The sequence below is a fragment of the Crocodylus porosus genome, unplaced genomic scaffold (assembly GCF_001723895.1).
Source record: "Crocodylus porosus isolate Cpor-Errol unplaced genomic scaffold, CroPor_comp1, whole genome shotgun sequence".
In the NCBI taxonomy this organism is placed as follows: domain Eukaryota; kingdom Metazoa; phylum Chordata; order Crocodylia; family Crocodylidae; genus Crocodylus; species Crocodylus porosus.
The window spans coordinates 47,542,359-47,555,499 of record NW_017728906.1 but is presented as its reverse complement, the minus strand read 5'-3'; the positions used below and the strand labels follow the sequence as shown (position 1 = coordinate 47,555,499).

Genomic DNA, 13,141 nt, shown 5'->3' with positions numbered 1-13,141 from the left:
TGCTGGAATGCAGTAATTACCGCACTCTAGCAGACTCAGTTAATTAAGTCTGCCCTGATGTGTTGCAATTGCAGCGCGTCAGTGCAGCCTCAGTATACATGTATAGATGCCTGCTGCCTATGTCAATGATAGCACAAGTTAACTGTAGGAATAAAAGGCAAATTATTTGACCTTTGTATAGGAGAAGGTTAGAATGGCAGGGGTGGTCTTTACTGATCTTGTAATCTGGAAGTGAATTCCCATGCTGGCTTCTTCTGTTCTGTATATGTTCTCCTGTTCTGTATAAGTAAAACCTATGGGTTTATATGGGATTTTGAGGCAAAATTTAGTGGCATATTTATGTATATAGTAAGAGATTACAATGGCTAATTTAATAGTCCCTTCTATTCTGAGTCCATTAAAATCAAAGACAAGTGCAAAAAAAAGAATAAAAACTATTTTTTTTTTATTTGGTAGAGCTAACATTTTATTTAAAAACATTGAATGAGAAATTTAATACAATAAAAGCTAAAAAAAAATTTGTAATTGGAGACCTGCTGCAATCCAATTTTTCAGAAATAGCAAAATCTGGCATTGGCTACAAAAGCAGGCAATGTCTATAAAATCTGATGAGGGGAAACAAAAAAAGTAAATTTACTGAAAATAAAATGCTGGCTCACCAGAAGGAGCCAGCAGTCCTTACCATGCTATGGCCCAGATGCGTGGCTCTCCAGAGGTCCGCATGATAGACAGCCCTCACAACCAATTGGCAGTGAGGGGCAAGGCTGCATGACAAATAACCCTTGCAGGGAATTGGTGATGAGCAAGGTCACCAGGGCCCCTTGGCCAATCAAATTTAAGGGGGGCCCTGCCACAATCAGCCTGTGAAAATGGCGGCTGACCCCACAATCTCCCTGTGAAATTAGCCGGCTGCCTTCCTTGAGTTGGGTAGACTCCTATTCATAATTAATTTAGAGTTGCTTTAAATCCTATGAGTGTTCGTAATCCAAATAGGGAATGACTGGTTTTTATACCTTTATGGAAGCGCACTTTGTATTTCCATCTCTTAAATGCACAAATATTCCTTTTGCACATCTGGTAATACTTGCAGAAAATAGTTGCATGTTCTAATAAACTAATACAAAATCAGGTTTTAAAATAGCTGCAATAGATAACTGCAAGAAAATAACTTGTTTCGTTTAACTTGTTTCACGCTCACCTTTGGTTTGTCATCTATACTTTTTGCAGAGCTTTTCGTGGTAAGCATATCACCCTGGTAGTTCGTTTTCCAAACCAAGGTCGTCAGGTTGAAGACTTGGATATTTGGTCTCATACAAATGACACAATTGGTTCAGTGCGGCGTTGTATTCTCAACCGTATTAAAGCCAACAGTGCACATACAAAAGTGGAACTGTTTATTGGTGGTGAGCTGGTAGATCCTGCAGATGATAGGAAGTTAATTGGGCAACTGAATCTCAAGGATAAAACGGTAAGTGGCATAAGTCAGTTTATTTTATTAATTCAAATATTATTCCACTTTTCCTTAATATTTGCAGAATAGGACTGTTGTTGGAATTAACACCTTCTGTATTGCTTGACATGTAATGTTGTGCAGTGATGTATTTAGTATATGCAATTCTAACGTTAATGGTTTTACCATTTAAAAATACAGGTAGTCCTCAGACTTATGACACGACACAGTTGGTTCCTGAAAACCACGTCTTAGTCGAAGCGTTGTAACTCGGAACTGATTTTCCCGTAGGAGACTATGTTATATAAAGGGGATTAGTTCCTGAACCAAGGCCCAATACCCTGTTTTGACCAAAAATAACCCAGAATTTTGTACTCGATCAATTATAGATGAGTAATGTACGTTAATGTATTTATATTGTAAATAGCAATCATTGATTTGGAGGGACTTCTCTGAGGTGACTTTGCTGGGTTTTTTGAAGGGCTCTTGGCTGGAGTCTTATCAGGAGTCTTGGCTGCAGGTTTTTCTGAAGTCTTGTCTGCTTTCTTTAAGAAAGTGTCCAAGGAAGTTTGGACAGATGTTCTCCAGGGAGATGGGTGACCCAGCGAACTTGTTTGCTGGCGTGGCATTGTGTCAGATCAAGTGTTGTAAAGTTGAAACTGACATCAGAAATTTGAAACGGTGTAAATTTATAAACATTGTAAGTATAACTCGAACAGTTGTAAGTTGAGGACTGCCTGTAAATAAATACAGCTGCAAACTTGTTTTTCAGCTAATTACAGCTAAACTTACGCAGATAAGTTCCAATATGCCTTCAAGTCCAGATAGCTCTTCTGACTCTTCAACTGGTTCACCTGGCAACCATGGCAATCACTACAGTGATGGTCCAAACCCTGAAGTTGAAAGCTGTTTGCCTGGAGTGGTAAGCATATGTATTGATCAAAAAAAAAAATTTAAGTATCTAAAATGAATTAAAAACAAAGTTTTAGCACCTGAAACTTAACAACAAACTTTCATTTTATTTTATTTTATTTTATTTTTTTTTAAAGATCATGTCACTGCATCCTAGATATATCTCATTCCTTTGGCAAGTTGCAGACTTAGGCAGTAGCCTAAGTATGCCACCTCTAAGAGATGGAGCACGTGTCCTTATGAAACTCATGCCCCCAGGTAAGGATTTAATTTTAATTTCCTAAGGCTATATCTCCCCTGTTACCAAGAACTGAAATCCTTCTCATCTAATTTAGTGCCCAGTAGTCATGAATAATGATTTGTTTAGTATTTTTTACCCTTTTTATATCGGAGCTGCCCAACTGGTAGCCTGTGATGGGGTAACTTTGAGGCTCCTGGCTGTTGCCTGGCTGCCATTCCCCATTAGTCTCTGGATTCTCCCTCCCTCCTTTGGCTGCCATTTCCTGTCTATGTGCCAGGGGTGAGACAGTGCAGAGAGCTGAGGGTGAGTACAGGACAGCACATTTGGAATCACACCTGCATGGTGTAGTGGAAAAGATATGTCAGTGCTTGCTCATTTGAAAATGAGGAGTGGTGCAGTGTCTGACATTGCTTTGCAACACTGATGGCCATGTAACAGGAGCTCCTAAGTACTGCCCTATTACAATACATTTTGCAGAATCTGAACCTTTGCTAGTTACATTTTCTACTTATTTAATATGCTTTGAAAGTTCTAAAAGTTAATAGGAATTAATTCATTGTAAATTTCTGTCATTTGTTTTTGTGTAATAATATGGCAAAATGTTCATAGGTTGTGGTTTTATTCCAGATAACACTACAGTAGAGAAACTAAGAGCAATTTGCTTGGACCATGCAAAACTTGGCGAAAGCAGCCTTAGTCCATCCCTTGATTCTCTTTTCTTTGGCCCTTCTGCCTCACAAGTGCTATATTTAACAGAGGTTTGTTATGTTTATTTTCTCTTGAAGATAGCTTTTAACTGCATTTTTATATTTTTTTTTCAGGTTATACTTTTATGGTGTATTAGAACTTGATCAAATTCTGATGTATATTAAAAAACATCAGAATTCTTCTTGAAACAGTAAAACATGGGAGGTGTGTATAGGGGGGAAGTATCAAACCACTATATAAAATGTACCCTAGTGGGCTTTTTTTTTTTTTTTTAGAATATGCTTTAGAGGAAGTATGTTGTATGTGTTTGCTAATGTGTTGGGTTTTTTTCTTGCAGGTGGTCTATGCCTTGTTAATGCCTGCCAATACACCTCTGGGAGAAGATGCCAGTGACTTCCAATACAACATCTTAAAAAGTGGTGGTTTGCCTCTTGTGTTGAGCATGCTGACTAGAAATAACTTCCTGCCAAATGCAGATATGGAAACTCGCAGGGGTGCCTATCTTAATGCTCTAAAAATAGCCAAACTGTTACTAACAGCAGTTGGCTATGGTCATGTTCGAGCTGTGGCAGAAGCTTGTCAACCAGTTGTAGAGGGTACAAGCCCAATCTCACCGGTAATATACCCCATAAAAGTCAATCTTCTATGCAAATAAGTAATTTGTAGTAATTTATTCTAGGTCCACAAAAACTATTTTTCTTCAGTAACAACACCTTTACTTGATTTCCTGTCCAGGATGTATGGTTCAAATGCGTGATTCATCAGGAACTCCATATTACTGAGAGAGTACAGCTGTTCCTCCTTACCAAACTCCTTTTTTCTCAGTTCAGTTAGTTCATTTAATAATTTGGAATGTTATATGCAAGGGAAAGGGTAAGGGAAACCTTCATTCTGAAAAAAAGTTTATTAAAAACTGTGCCATGGGCATTGCATTTTATTCCCCTGCCAGTATTTTTGTAACTTTTCATTCACACTTCCCCATTTCTTTAAATATCTGAAAATAGTATTTAGATCTTGCCTAAAACTGCAGCATCGAATAGATAGATTTTCAGCAATGAAATGCAAATATAGTTTGCTCCTTGTATGTATATGCATACTGATTTTTTTTTTTTTAAATTTTATTTTACTTTTACTGTTGGAACTCTAAAAGGGCTGTATTTTTTTTTCTGTATGCCTTGATTTTAAAAAGAGAAATATTTCTTCTCATCCTTAAGATTTTCATCATTTTCTAATATTTTTTGTAGATAAACCAAGCTACCCATGACCAGGCAGTGGTGCTACAAAATGCCCTACAGAACATTCCCAATCCAACTTCAGAATGCATGCTAAGAAATGTAGCAATACGTCTTGCACAGCAAATATCTGATGAGGTTAGTATGCTATTTTTGGCAAAACATACATTTTGTGTAATAAAGTTTATTTCTTTGCAATTATTAGGTGTTCTTAAATACAAGAAATTGATTTTCGTATCTGTTTAACAGATATTTTAGCTACTTTGTGTGCTTTTTACTGTTTCCTATTGAAAACATTAAATGTATTTTTCATACAGACTTTTCATATGGGTACCTGGGGAACAAGTGAGTATGAAAGTGTACAGGGTCTTGCATAGATAAGTGGCTTTTGTATCACTGGTATATTATATACATAAAATTGGCTAAGGTAGGCACTACTTCAGTATTACTTTGTTTCGCTTAATGCATCTTCAAAAGAGAAATGAGTCTTTGAAAAAAAATGTAAGGTGACTGGGTGATTTTTGTGACCTGTGTAAAGGGAATTTAGAAGTGGCAGCGTGTTAGCAAGATGGATTAAACTGAATAGAATTCTTTGAATGCTTTGAATTTTTTATGTAAGCCTGGGTATACACTGGAAGTTGGTTTTTGTGATGTTTAATTTTCTTGTAATGTTGTAGATGATTGTATCAAACTAACCAGACTTTTGGTTCAGAAGAAGCAATATTCTGTTTTATTTACATGATTTTTATAAGCTAGTAAAACCCTCCAGCTCCCATTTAAGAAATATGCTCTTGTAGTTAACCTTAAATATTCATACTATTAATTCACAAAATCTCAAAAGGGTTATCTTTTAATATATTAACATTTTCTTTTCCTCCTTAAACTTTTGAGTTCAAACTTTCTAAACAGTCTTGCTGGAATTGTGCCTTTTTATAGCTCCCTTCAGCATAATATGCAATATTAGGGCCACCAGTGGTTTCGCATGACCAAATTATCATACGTTATCTATCGTATGTGACCTGCTCTTTTGTTTAAAGTGCTATAAATGCTGAGTATCATTTGTCACATTTCATGACTATATCACATTCTTTGGCAGGGAAAAAATATGGCTGTCTTCGTACATTATAGTTGAAACCTATTTGTTGCAGTAGTTGGGGGGAGAGATTTTTTGTATCATCAAAGATTAGCTAGGGGAAAATCACTTTGGACCAACAAACCTTGACGTTGTAAATTTTAGGGCTGATGTTCTTCAGTTATTTAAGGTAGAACATAAAATTGCAAGAATTCTGCCCTTCCCATCTGTATATACATTTGTATATGCATGTGGTGAATGTGGGTATGGTTAATATTAAACTAAATATTTTTTTTTAATATTTGGGTCTTAAGTTACCTTTTATGCTGAGCACTTCGCAAAATCAGGCCACTTGCATGCTGAGCCCTATAAACTTAAGTTAAAAGGCTTGTGTGTGTGTACGCACCATGGATTTTGAAATGTAGGATGATCTCAAATTTTACACCCTCCCCCTCGGTTTGAAACATTATAGAAGCTTCTTGTAAAATAACTAAATAATTAAATTTTCCTCTGCCTCAGTTGCAGATTGTAATGTGACTGTTTTCCAAACTAAAATGTGGTTTTTACTTCTTACCTTTTGTTGATTCTCCTTTTGTTAAAGAGCCTGTGGGGGCATAAAAAGACTTGAATTTCATGTGTACAGCACTATTTTAAATTAAGAAGAATTTCACACCACTATTTAGTGTTCTAAATTGCTTTTTTGCAGTAATTTGGTTTCTATTAGACACATGCTACTGCTGTTGCAAAGATTTAGGAGGTAAACTAGGAACTATACTCAAACCTGTTGAAAGCTACTCCTATGTTAACAAAAGTCATCACCTTTATAGGTAGTCTCATCTGCAATAAGTTTTGTACTGTTGATATCTAGCAAATTTCTTTTAAAGAAATAGGTGAATGAGTGCTAGTGTGCTTGGTGGTAACAACTAGCATGCCAAATATCTTTTATCTTTTTTCTTTAATACCAGAATTAGTTTTGCTATTTTATTAAACTATCTACTTTTTAAACTGTTGTTTTTAAATTGAAGTTATTTTGGAGTTAAATGTTAAAAAGCAAAGGAGTCCAGTAAATATGTTTGATTTCTACCTCTGTTGACTAAAATAGCCTATAGGTTGTTTTTTGTATTTAAAAAATTGTCAATTCATCTTTTCCTGGCAATTTTTTACCAGGATCTAGTATTTATTAGTTGCTTAACAAAATGAAATTCAATTTATGGTAGTATAACTCGCTGGTTACAGCAATATCAGTCAGGGTGGGGAGACACTATGCAAGACGCCAAACATTTGACTACCCTGAATGTTGCTAAGATTAAAGTGATCTATTAAATGCTAAAAGTTGCACAATTTTTGTTGTTGCTTTAGTATGAAATTTCTTAGTGTTGACAAATTTATATTTTTACAAAATCAGTTTCTGTAGTGGTTTAGAATCTGTTTAATGTTAACAACTATATTTTAATGTTGCTGTGGTTTGTTTCTTTGTCTCCAGGCTTCAAAATACATCCCTGATATCTGTGTTATTAGAGCAGTGCAGAAAATTGTATGGGCATCAGGGTGTGGATCAGTGCAGCTGGTGTTCAGCTCAAATGAGGAGATTAGTAAAATTTATGAAAAGGTAAGCATTCTTAATCAATTTTTCGTTTTCTTTGGTTTTTGGGGTTTTTTACGTAACTGCTTGGCCATGAATAAAAGGGATAGGACCCCTCTACACTTTATAGTATTGCGCAGTTGGCTGGTTAGTTGCACAGTTACCTTAAGACCAGCTATATGTGCAAAGTAGTTATGTGATAAAAACACTCCAATGAGTTATAAAGATAGATCTTGAATATGTTTATTAACTTTATAGTTGGCTGCTATTGAGCTGTAATTAGCATGTATAGCAGGAGCTCCTAGCTACGGGGGTGCATGGTGCTCAGCATGAAAACCCGAAGCCAAGGTTCAGGGGTACATGAAACCCCTGGCCCACATGGGGCTCTTAGGCCCAGCTGTGCTGCACGCACAGCCAGAACCAAGAGTCCCGCAACCGATGGGGTTCCTGGTTCTGGCTGCACATGGTCCACATAGCTGGGAACCCTTCAGCAAAGGGTGCTCCCAGCTGTGTGAGCCTGCTTCTTGCAAGTGCAGGGGGAGCCCAGAATTGGGCAGAATCCCAGTCATGCTTCCTGCCATGCCCATGTGGCATGGCAAGCAGTGTGGTTGTGTGGATCTTGCACTAAATTCAATTGCACCTTTGCCTGCACATGTAGAAGGGGCCATAGTGACAAGGTGGGCTCAAAATGTCTTCAAAATTATATATATACACACTAAGGCTCGTGTGTGTGTATGTGCGTATATGAGCCTTAGTCTGTCTATCCATAATGGTTTATTCGCACTCCAGTTGGTTGTCTGGCAGCCAATCGGAGTGTGAATAAAGTGTGATGGACAGCAGGGGGCAGTGTAGTGGAGTGCTGCCATGCTGTGGGGGGAGGGGGAAGCATGGTGATAGCCCCCCCTTGCGGGGGCGGGGGGGCTCTGTCCCTGCCTGCCCCCCCACCCCCAATCATTCCTGACAGGCAGTTGGCTAGTGTCTTCAGATAGCTGTAATCTTGTTGGTGGCTTTCTTTGGATTCTCATATGATGTCATAGTTGTGACACCATGATTAGTTTTCAGATATCTATTTTTAATTTCTTTTAGTTTAAATTTCTTAAACTTAGCTTCAGCTCAAGAATGACAGATCTTTTGAAATGTAACCTAACATTTTTTTTTTTTTCAACTTCAATACCCAAATATAAAATGAGCATTTGTCACACATTATATTTTTCAGGTAGTATTTTTGTAACTAATTAAAATGCTGTGGTTCTATCCAAAACTAAATCTGGACACATGGGCTTGCCTCTTTTAGGAAGGAATTTGATTTGAAGCAACATAAAATCAAATCACTGGTGAAACTGAATTATAATTATTTTTTTTTCCCTGAGGTCTATATGCACATCCTTGAAGTTTAAAATGTCAAATCTTTGAATGTTCAGACTGAGACATGGTTCAGACCAGTCTCTTGGAGTTGAAGATATTTTGGAGTATGTTATCTCAAGCCTTTGGAACCACTTGCAAACTTTTCTTGTAATGTTTACTCACAGCAGCTGTGGCTTATAAATTGTTATAGCTGATCTATATTATTGTGAATACGCAAGTGTATCATGGAATGACAATGATGAGAAAATAGCTGGGTTCTTAAAAGAAAAGGTTCTACTTTGGCATTTTTGATAGTCTGAAATGGCCCTTTTTAGTTTTCTACTGCAATAAGTTCCTTGCTAAGAAGGATAATCTTCAGTTTTCTTGAAGTTTGCTAATTGTACCATGTAAGGGAAAGGAAGCAGGCTCCTCAGGAGCTGCTGTGTTCTCTCCCCTACCACCATTCAGATGGATGGGGGTGGAAAGTAAATGCAAAAGGAACTAAATGAACCCTTAGCTCTATGTTCCACCCTCCTTCTCCAACATCCGGGACAGTGTGGCTGCAGCAGTTTGCTAGGTGAATGTCTAAGAGTGTAGGTCTGGCACATGTATTTCCTGGGAATAATTGGGGACTTGGGAAGAAACTGACTAGGCAATTCCTGGGGCAGCACAACAAGATGTTGCTTTGCTCTTGTGGTAACCACAGTTTAACGCTGATTACCGTTCCCTCCTTATGTGCTGGTCATGTCAAGCTTTACAATATTTCTATGGTATGCCTAAGAAGGTTAAACCAAAAATGTTAATAGGTAAATATGTGTTTAAAAGCTGTGTCTGCAATCCTAGAAATAACTAAAAAGGATCTGGTGCTAGATTTTTGGTATACATTAATTTTAATCTATTGCTTTACTTTGTTTCTGGAAGTCTTTTGCACTTGTTTTACCCAGATTTCCTGTTGAGTGAAAATAGTCCTATGGACAAGGCTAATCTAATTCCAGAAAAACATTTGCAGACCAATCAAAGCCTTGAGGATAACAGTTTGGTGTACTTAAGATATGCATAAACCTTGCATTAGTCCTCTGCTCAGGGAGAATTTCATCATCCTTGTCTGGTTAATGTAGTGTCAGCCATTCCCAGAGATGTTTTTGCCAGTGATAATGCTAAATGGATGTGTACTCTAAAAGAAACTAAACATACCTACCTAGGGTGTAAGGGATCTTTGGAAACAGAGGGGAAAATGCTTGGAAAAAAAAAAAAAAAGAGGAGGAAAAAATAGTGGAAGAGAATGAAGTGTGAAAATAGAGCAAAGGTTCAGTGCGAGAGTTAAAAAGTAACAAGATTTATACACAAAAAAAGAAAAACATAATTAGACAAGTTTTTTTCCCCCGCTCTTTAAAGTTAGTACGCTAAATTGGGTTCTGAAGTGTTGGAGGATGGAAACATGTCACCGAGTCAGAGGAAAAGGTGCTTGTTCTGATATTCAGGCCCCGACATGTGTTATATTTGTGGCATAATTAACATGTTCATTGTGTCATAAATAGCAGCATACCACATGTTCATCAAATTTATGGTGCCATAAAATGGCAAACCAGACACAAATGTATTACTCAGATGTTTAACATCTTTCTGGCTGGTTTCTGTGGTGTCGTAAATTGAACATGCGGCACTCCCCGTCATCCTCCCTGTCAGTCAGCTGATTGTCGGCTTCAGGATAGAGGGTCACCCAGCACCTTAAAGAGCTTTATCCTACAGCCTCTGAACCTTAAGACAATTTAGGTGTCAGGTCTCAATAAGCCTTATGGCATGGGACACTTCTAGGATCTGGCACACAGCACTGGCCTGCCTGATCCTGAGGATCAAGCAGGGAGATAGCCTGGGGTTTCCACTGGGACTGGTGCATGGCTGGTGCTGAATTAGATGCTCAGCTGACCATTGGGGTCTGAAACAAAGCCTCCCCCTTCCCAATTAGTGGTACCAGACTGTGTTGAAGGATGCCAAAGGAGCTTTCCCCATTCCCATTTAAATAGCTGTCCAACATATACAGTGGGGAATAGGGAAGATCCCCATTCCCATTTAAACAGCTACCTGAGATGATTGAGCTTTCCCATCACCTGCTGCTTATGGTTACCCCTCTTACCCCATGTTGTGCAGTGGGGGATGGGAAGGTTTAAATTCTGCTTACATAGAACTTTTTTCAAACATTTAAAAATTTTGCTATGCTTTTTAAAAAATAACTGGGGCAAAATAGGGAAACTCAGTTTGGCCGTTTTTAGTTATAGAAGGAAAAAGAGCATCAGTGTTCCAGTCAGATTAGCTGTAACATCTGAACTGAAAACTGTCCAAAATAGCACTTGAAACTGCATTTGTTTTCTAAAAAAAATCTAATCTCTTCTAATTTTGATATTAAGAGCTTATTAGCCAAAACAGGTCCTGAATATAAAAGTTCCTTGGACCATAAACCCATATTCTCAAGTCTTCCCAAAAGCTATTATATGCCATAGCTTTTCTCTGATAAAAGAAAAATTCTCCCTACAAAGCCTTGAACTTCATGTTGTGAACAGCATAGGTTTTTTCCTGTTTTCTTTATTGAGAAAAAATTATTGGTAATTTTCGATGGTAACCTGTGCCCCAGCTTATGTTCTTCATACAACTGCTATACTCACTTCTAGATTCCCCCCTTAGAAATCCCACTCACTGTTTGTCTTTCCTCTGGTTACACAATTCATGGAGTATTGACTTAGTTGGAGCTTCTGAAAGCATGGGTACATTGGCCAAGCGTGTGTTTGTCTTCCGCAGATCTCAGTCTTTCAGGTTGACCTGGAATGTGCACTTGAGGATCCTGCCCCACCTAGCTAGGGTTCATGTGATCACTAAAGTTCTTGTGCCACAAATGACTCCTCGTTGGTCTGAGAGGAACAGGTGATGTTCCCCACACTGCCCTAGCTGATCTTGTCTGAGGTGCCTACTAAAAATATGGGCCCTTACCTGAGGGTTTCCAATTAAGCTCCAACCGTAGGTGGCTGGCATTTCTCACTGCTGGGAGTTTTTGTGAATGAAAATGTTTCTGGCTCCTTGAGTACTTGTATGCTTTAGATGGCAGGCAGTTTAATCATAGCATTTTTGAAGACTAAGAATATGCTTTCTAGAAGATGGAGAAGTAGAAGGGCACTTTTGTCAGTGGCTAGCTCACTGCAATTCTCTCCTATTTGAAAGTTTTGGGTATAAATTATATTGTAATTGGGGCACAACTTGGGCAACATCTTTTATTAGGTTTTTTTTTTTGTCTCATTTGCTCCAATATCTTCTAAAGAGAGAGACTGTTATATTAGGCTTCATCGATAGTCTGCCTTTGGTCCAGGAGCACTTGAATTGCATACCAATAGAATAAATGTTCTGTGTGACATTCCCTCTTTGAGATTTATTTTGCTAAACTAGCCTGGTATTTCCTGCAAGCCATGCTCTGAATTTGCTTGTATACCAATATTGAAAATCTTCCCATTCCCAATTAAAGAGAGAATGTTTAAGACATACCAGTGGAGAAAAATGGGAAAAAGAAATTAAAGCTAATTTTGTTAAGATGTTAGTGATGTTCAATTGGGAAGGAATTTGTATATAGATCAGGTCCAAATATTAGTTAACAGAAGTAGTAAAAGGCAGTATCTGTTGGATACATTAGCAGGGATCTGGGTTTTCTGTTGAAGGAGAAAATAGCAGATTTTCCTCTTAAAGGAGAAAACTGCAACTTTCCCCTTGTAGGCTGGCAGCTTTCCAGCCTGCAAGGAACTGCTTGGGCCTGGTTGGGGGTGCTGTGTGTGTCTGTGTGCATACACATGGCCAGCATACAGCAAGGCAGGGTGGTAGGAATAGCCCTGGCAACCAGATGTAGGAAAATTTATTTGGAAAGGGGTACCTGCTTGTGCTTGGGGAAGGTGTCTGGGTGCTGGGGCTGCAGCGGAGCAGGGGAATTGGAGCAGTGCTCAGTGTCACTGGCAAGCCCAGCTCAGCGTTGTTGCCAGCAGGGCCTGCCTGTAGGTTTCCGCCCATCCAGCAGGGGAAGGGAGCAGGGATGGGCTTTCAGGGATGTTGTGGAGCTGCATGGCCAGAAGCACAGGCAACAGCTGGGGCACCACACACTGTCCTGTGCAGTGGGCTGGGGCTGGGGTGTGGTAGAGGGGACTGGCACAGCAACATGAAGCTGACCATGGCTGTAGCCTGAGCCATGCTTTGGGCAGCTGGAGGACAGCAAGGGGCTCTAGGCAGTCTCTGCCCTGCCCGCAGTGGTTCCCGCTCGTGTGGGCACAGGCGGACCAAATCCAGCCCAGTACAGACTGGAGGGAGGAGGAGGGGTGCCAGTGGTGCACTGCTCCTCCAGGCTGGGGCTCATATGCTACGCTGCACCATGCAACCTGGACACAGCCCTCTCCGTCCCCTACCTGGGCAGCATTTCTTGATCTCATGTGGCTGCCACCCCACCCCTGCCCCGAAGAGCATAGGCAACAGCAGCTCAGCCACACAGTCCCCTGCTGCCCCTAAAGGACTGCCCCCCACCCTTGCACCGCTGGAATCCTTTGAGTTTGCAGGAGACAGCTGTGTGCCTCTTCTG

The 13,141-nt window shown here is 39.3% G+C and overlaps 1 protein-coding gene across 1 annotated transcript in view; it reads left to right on the top strand.

Annotated features, from left to right (window-relative positions):
* USP9X (ubiquitin specific peptidase 9, X-linked) overlaps positions 1 to 13,141 on the top strand; it is a 162,769-nt gene that overhangs the window by 102,976 nt on the left and 46,652 nt on the right. Inside the window, exons 19-25 of the mRNA XM_019529090.1 lie at positions 1,228 to 1,468; positions 2,223 to 2,372; positions 2,500 to 2,620; positions 3,231 to 3,361; positions 3,649 to 3,927; positions 4,556 to 4,681; positions 7,099 to 7,224. Of these exons, the coding sequence (XP_019384635.1) occupies positions 1,228 to 1,468; positions 2,223 to 2,372; positions 2,500 to 2,620; positions 3,231 to 3,361; positions 3,649 to 3,927; positions 4,556 to 4,681; positions 7,099 to 7,224 (1,174 nt within the window). The remainder of the gene's footprint in view (positions 1 to 1,227; positions 1,469 to 2,222; positions 2,373 to 2,499; positions 2,621 to 3,230; positions 3,362 to 3,648; positions 3,928 to 4,555; positions 4,682 to 7,098; positions 7,225 to 13,141) is intronic.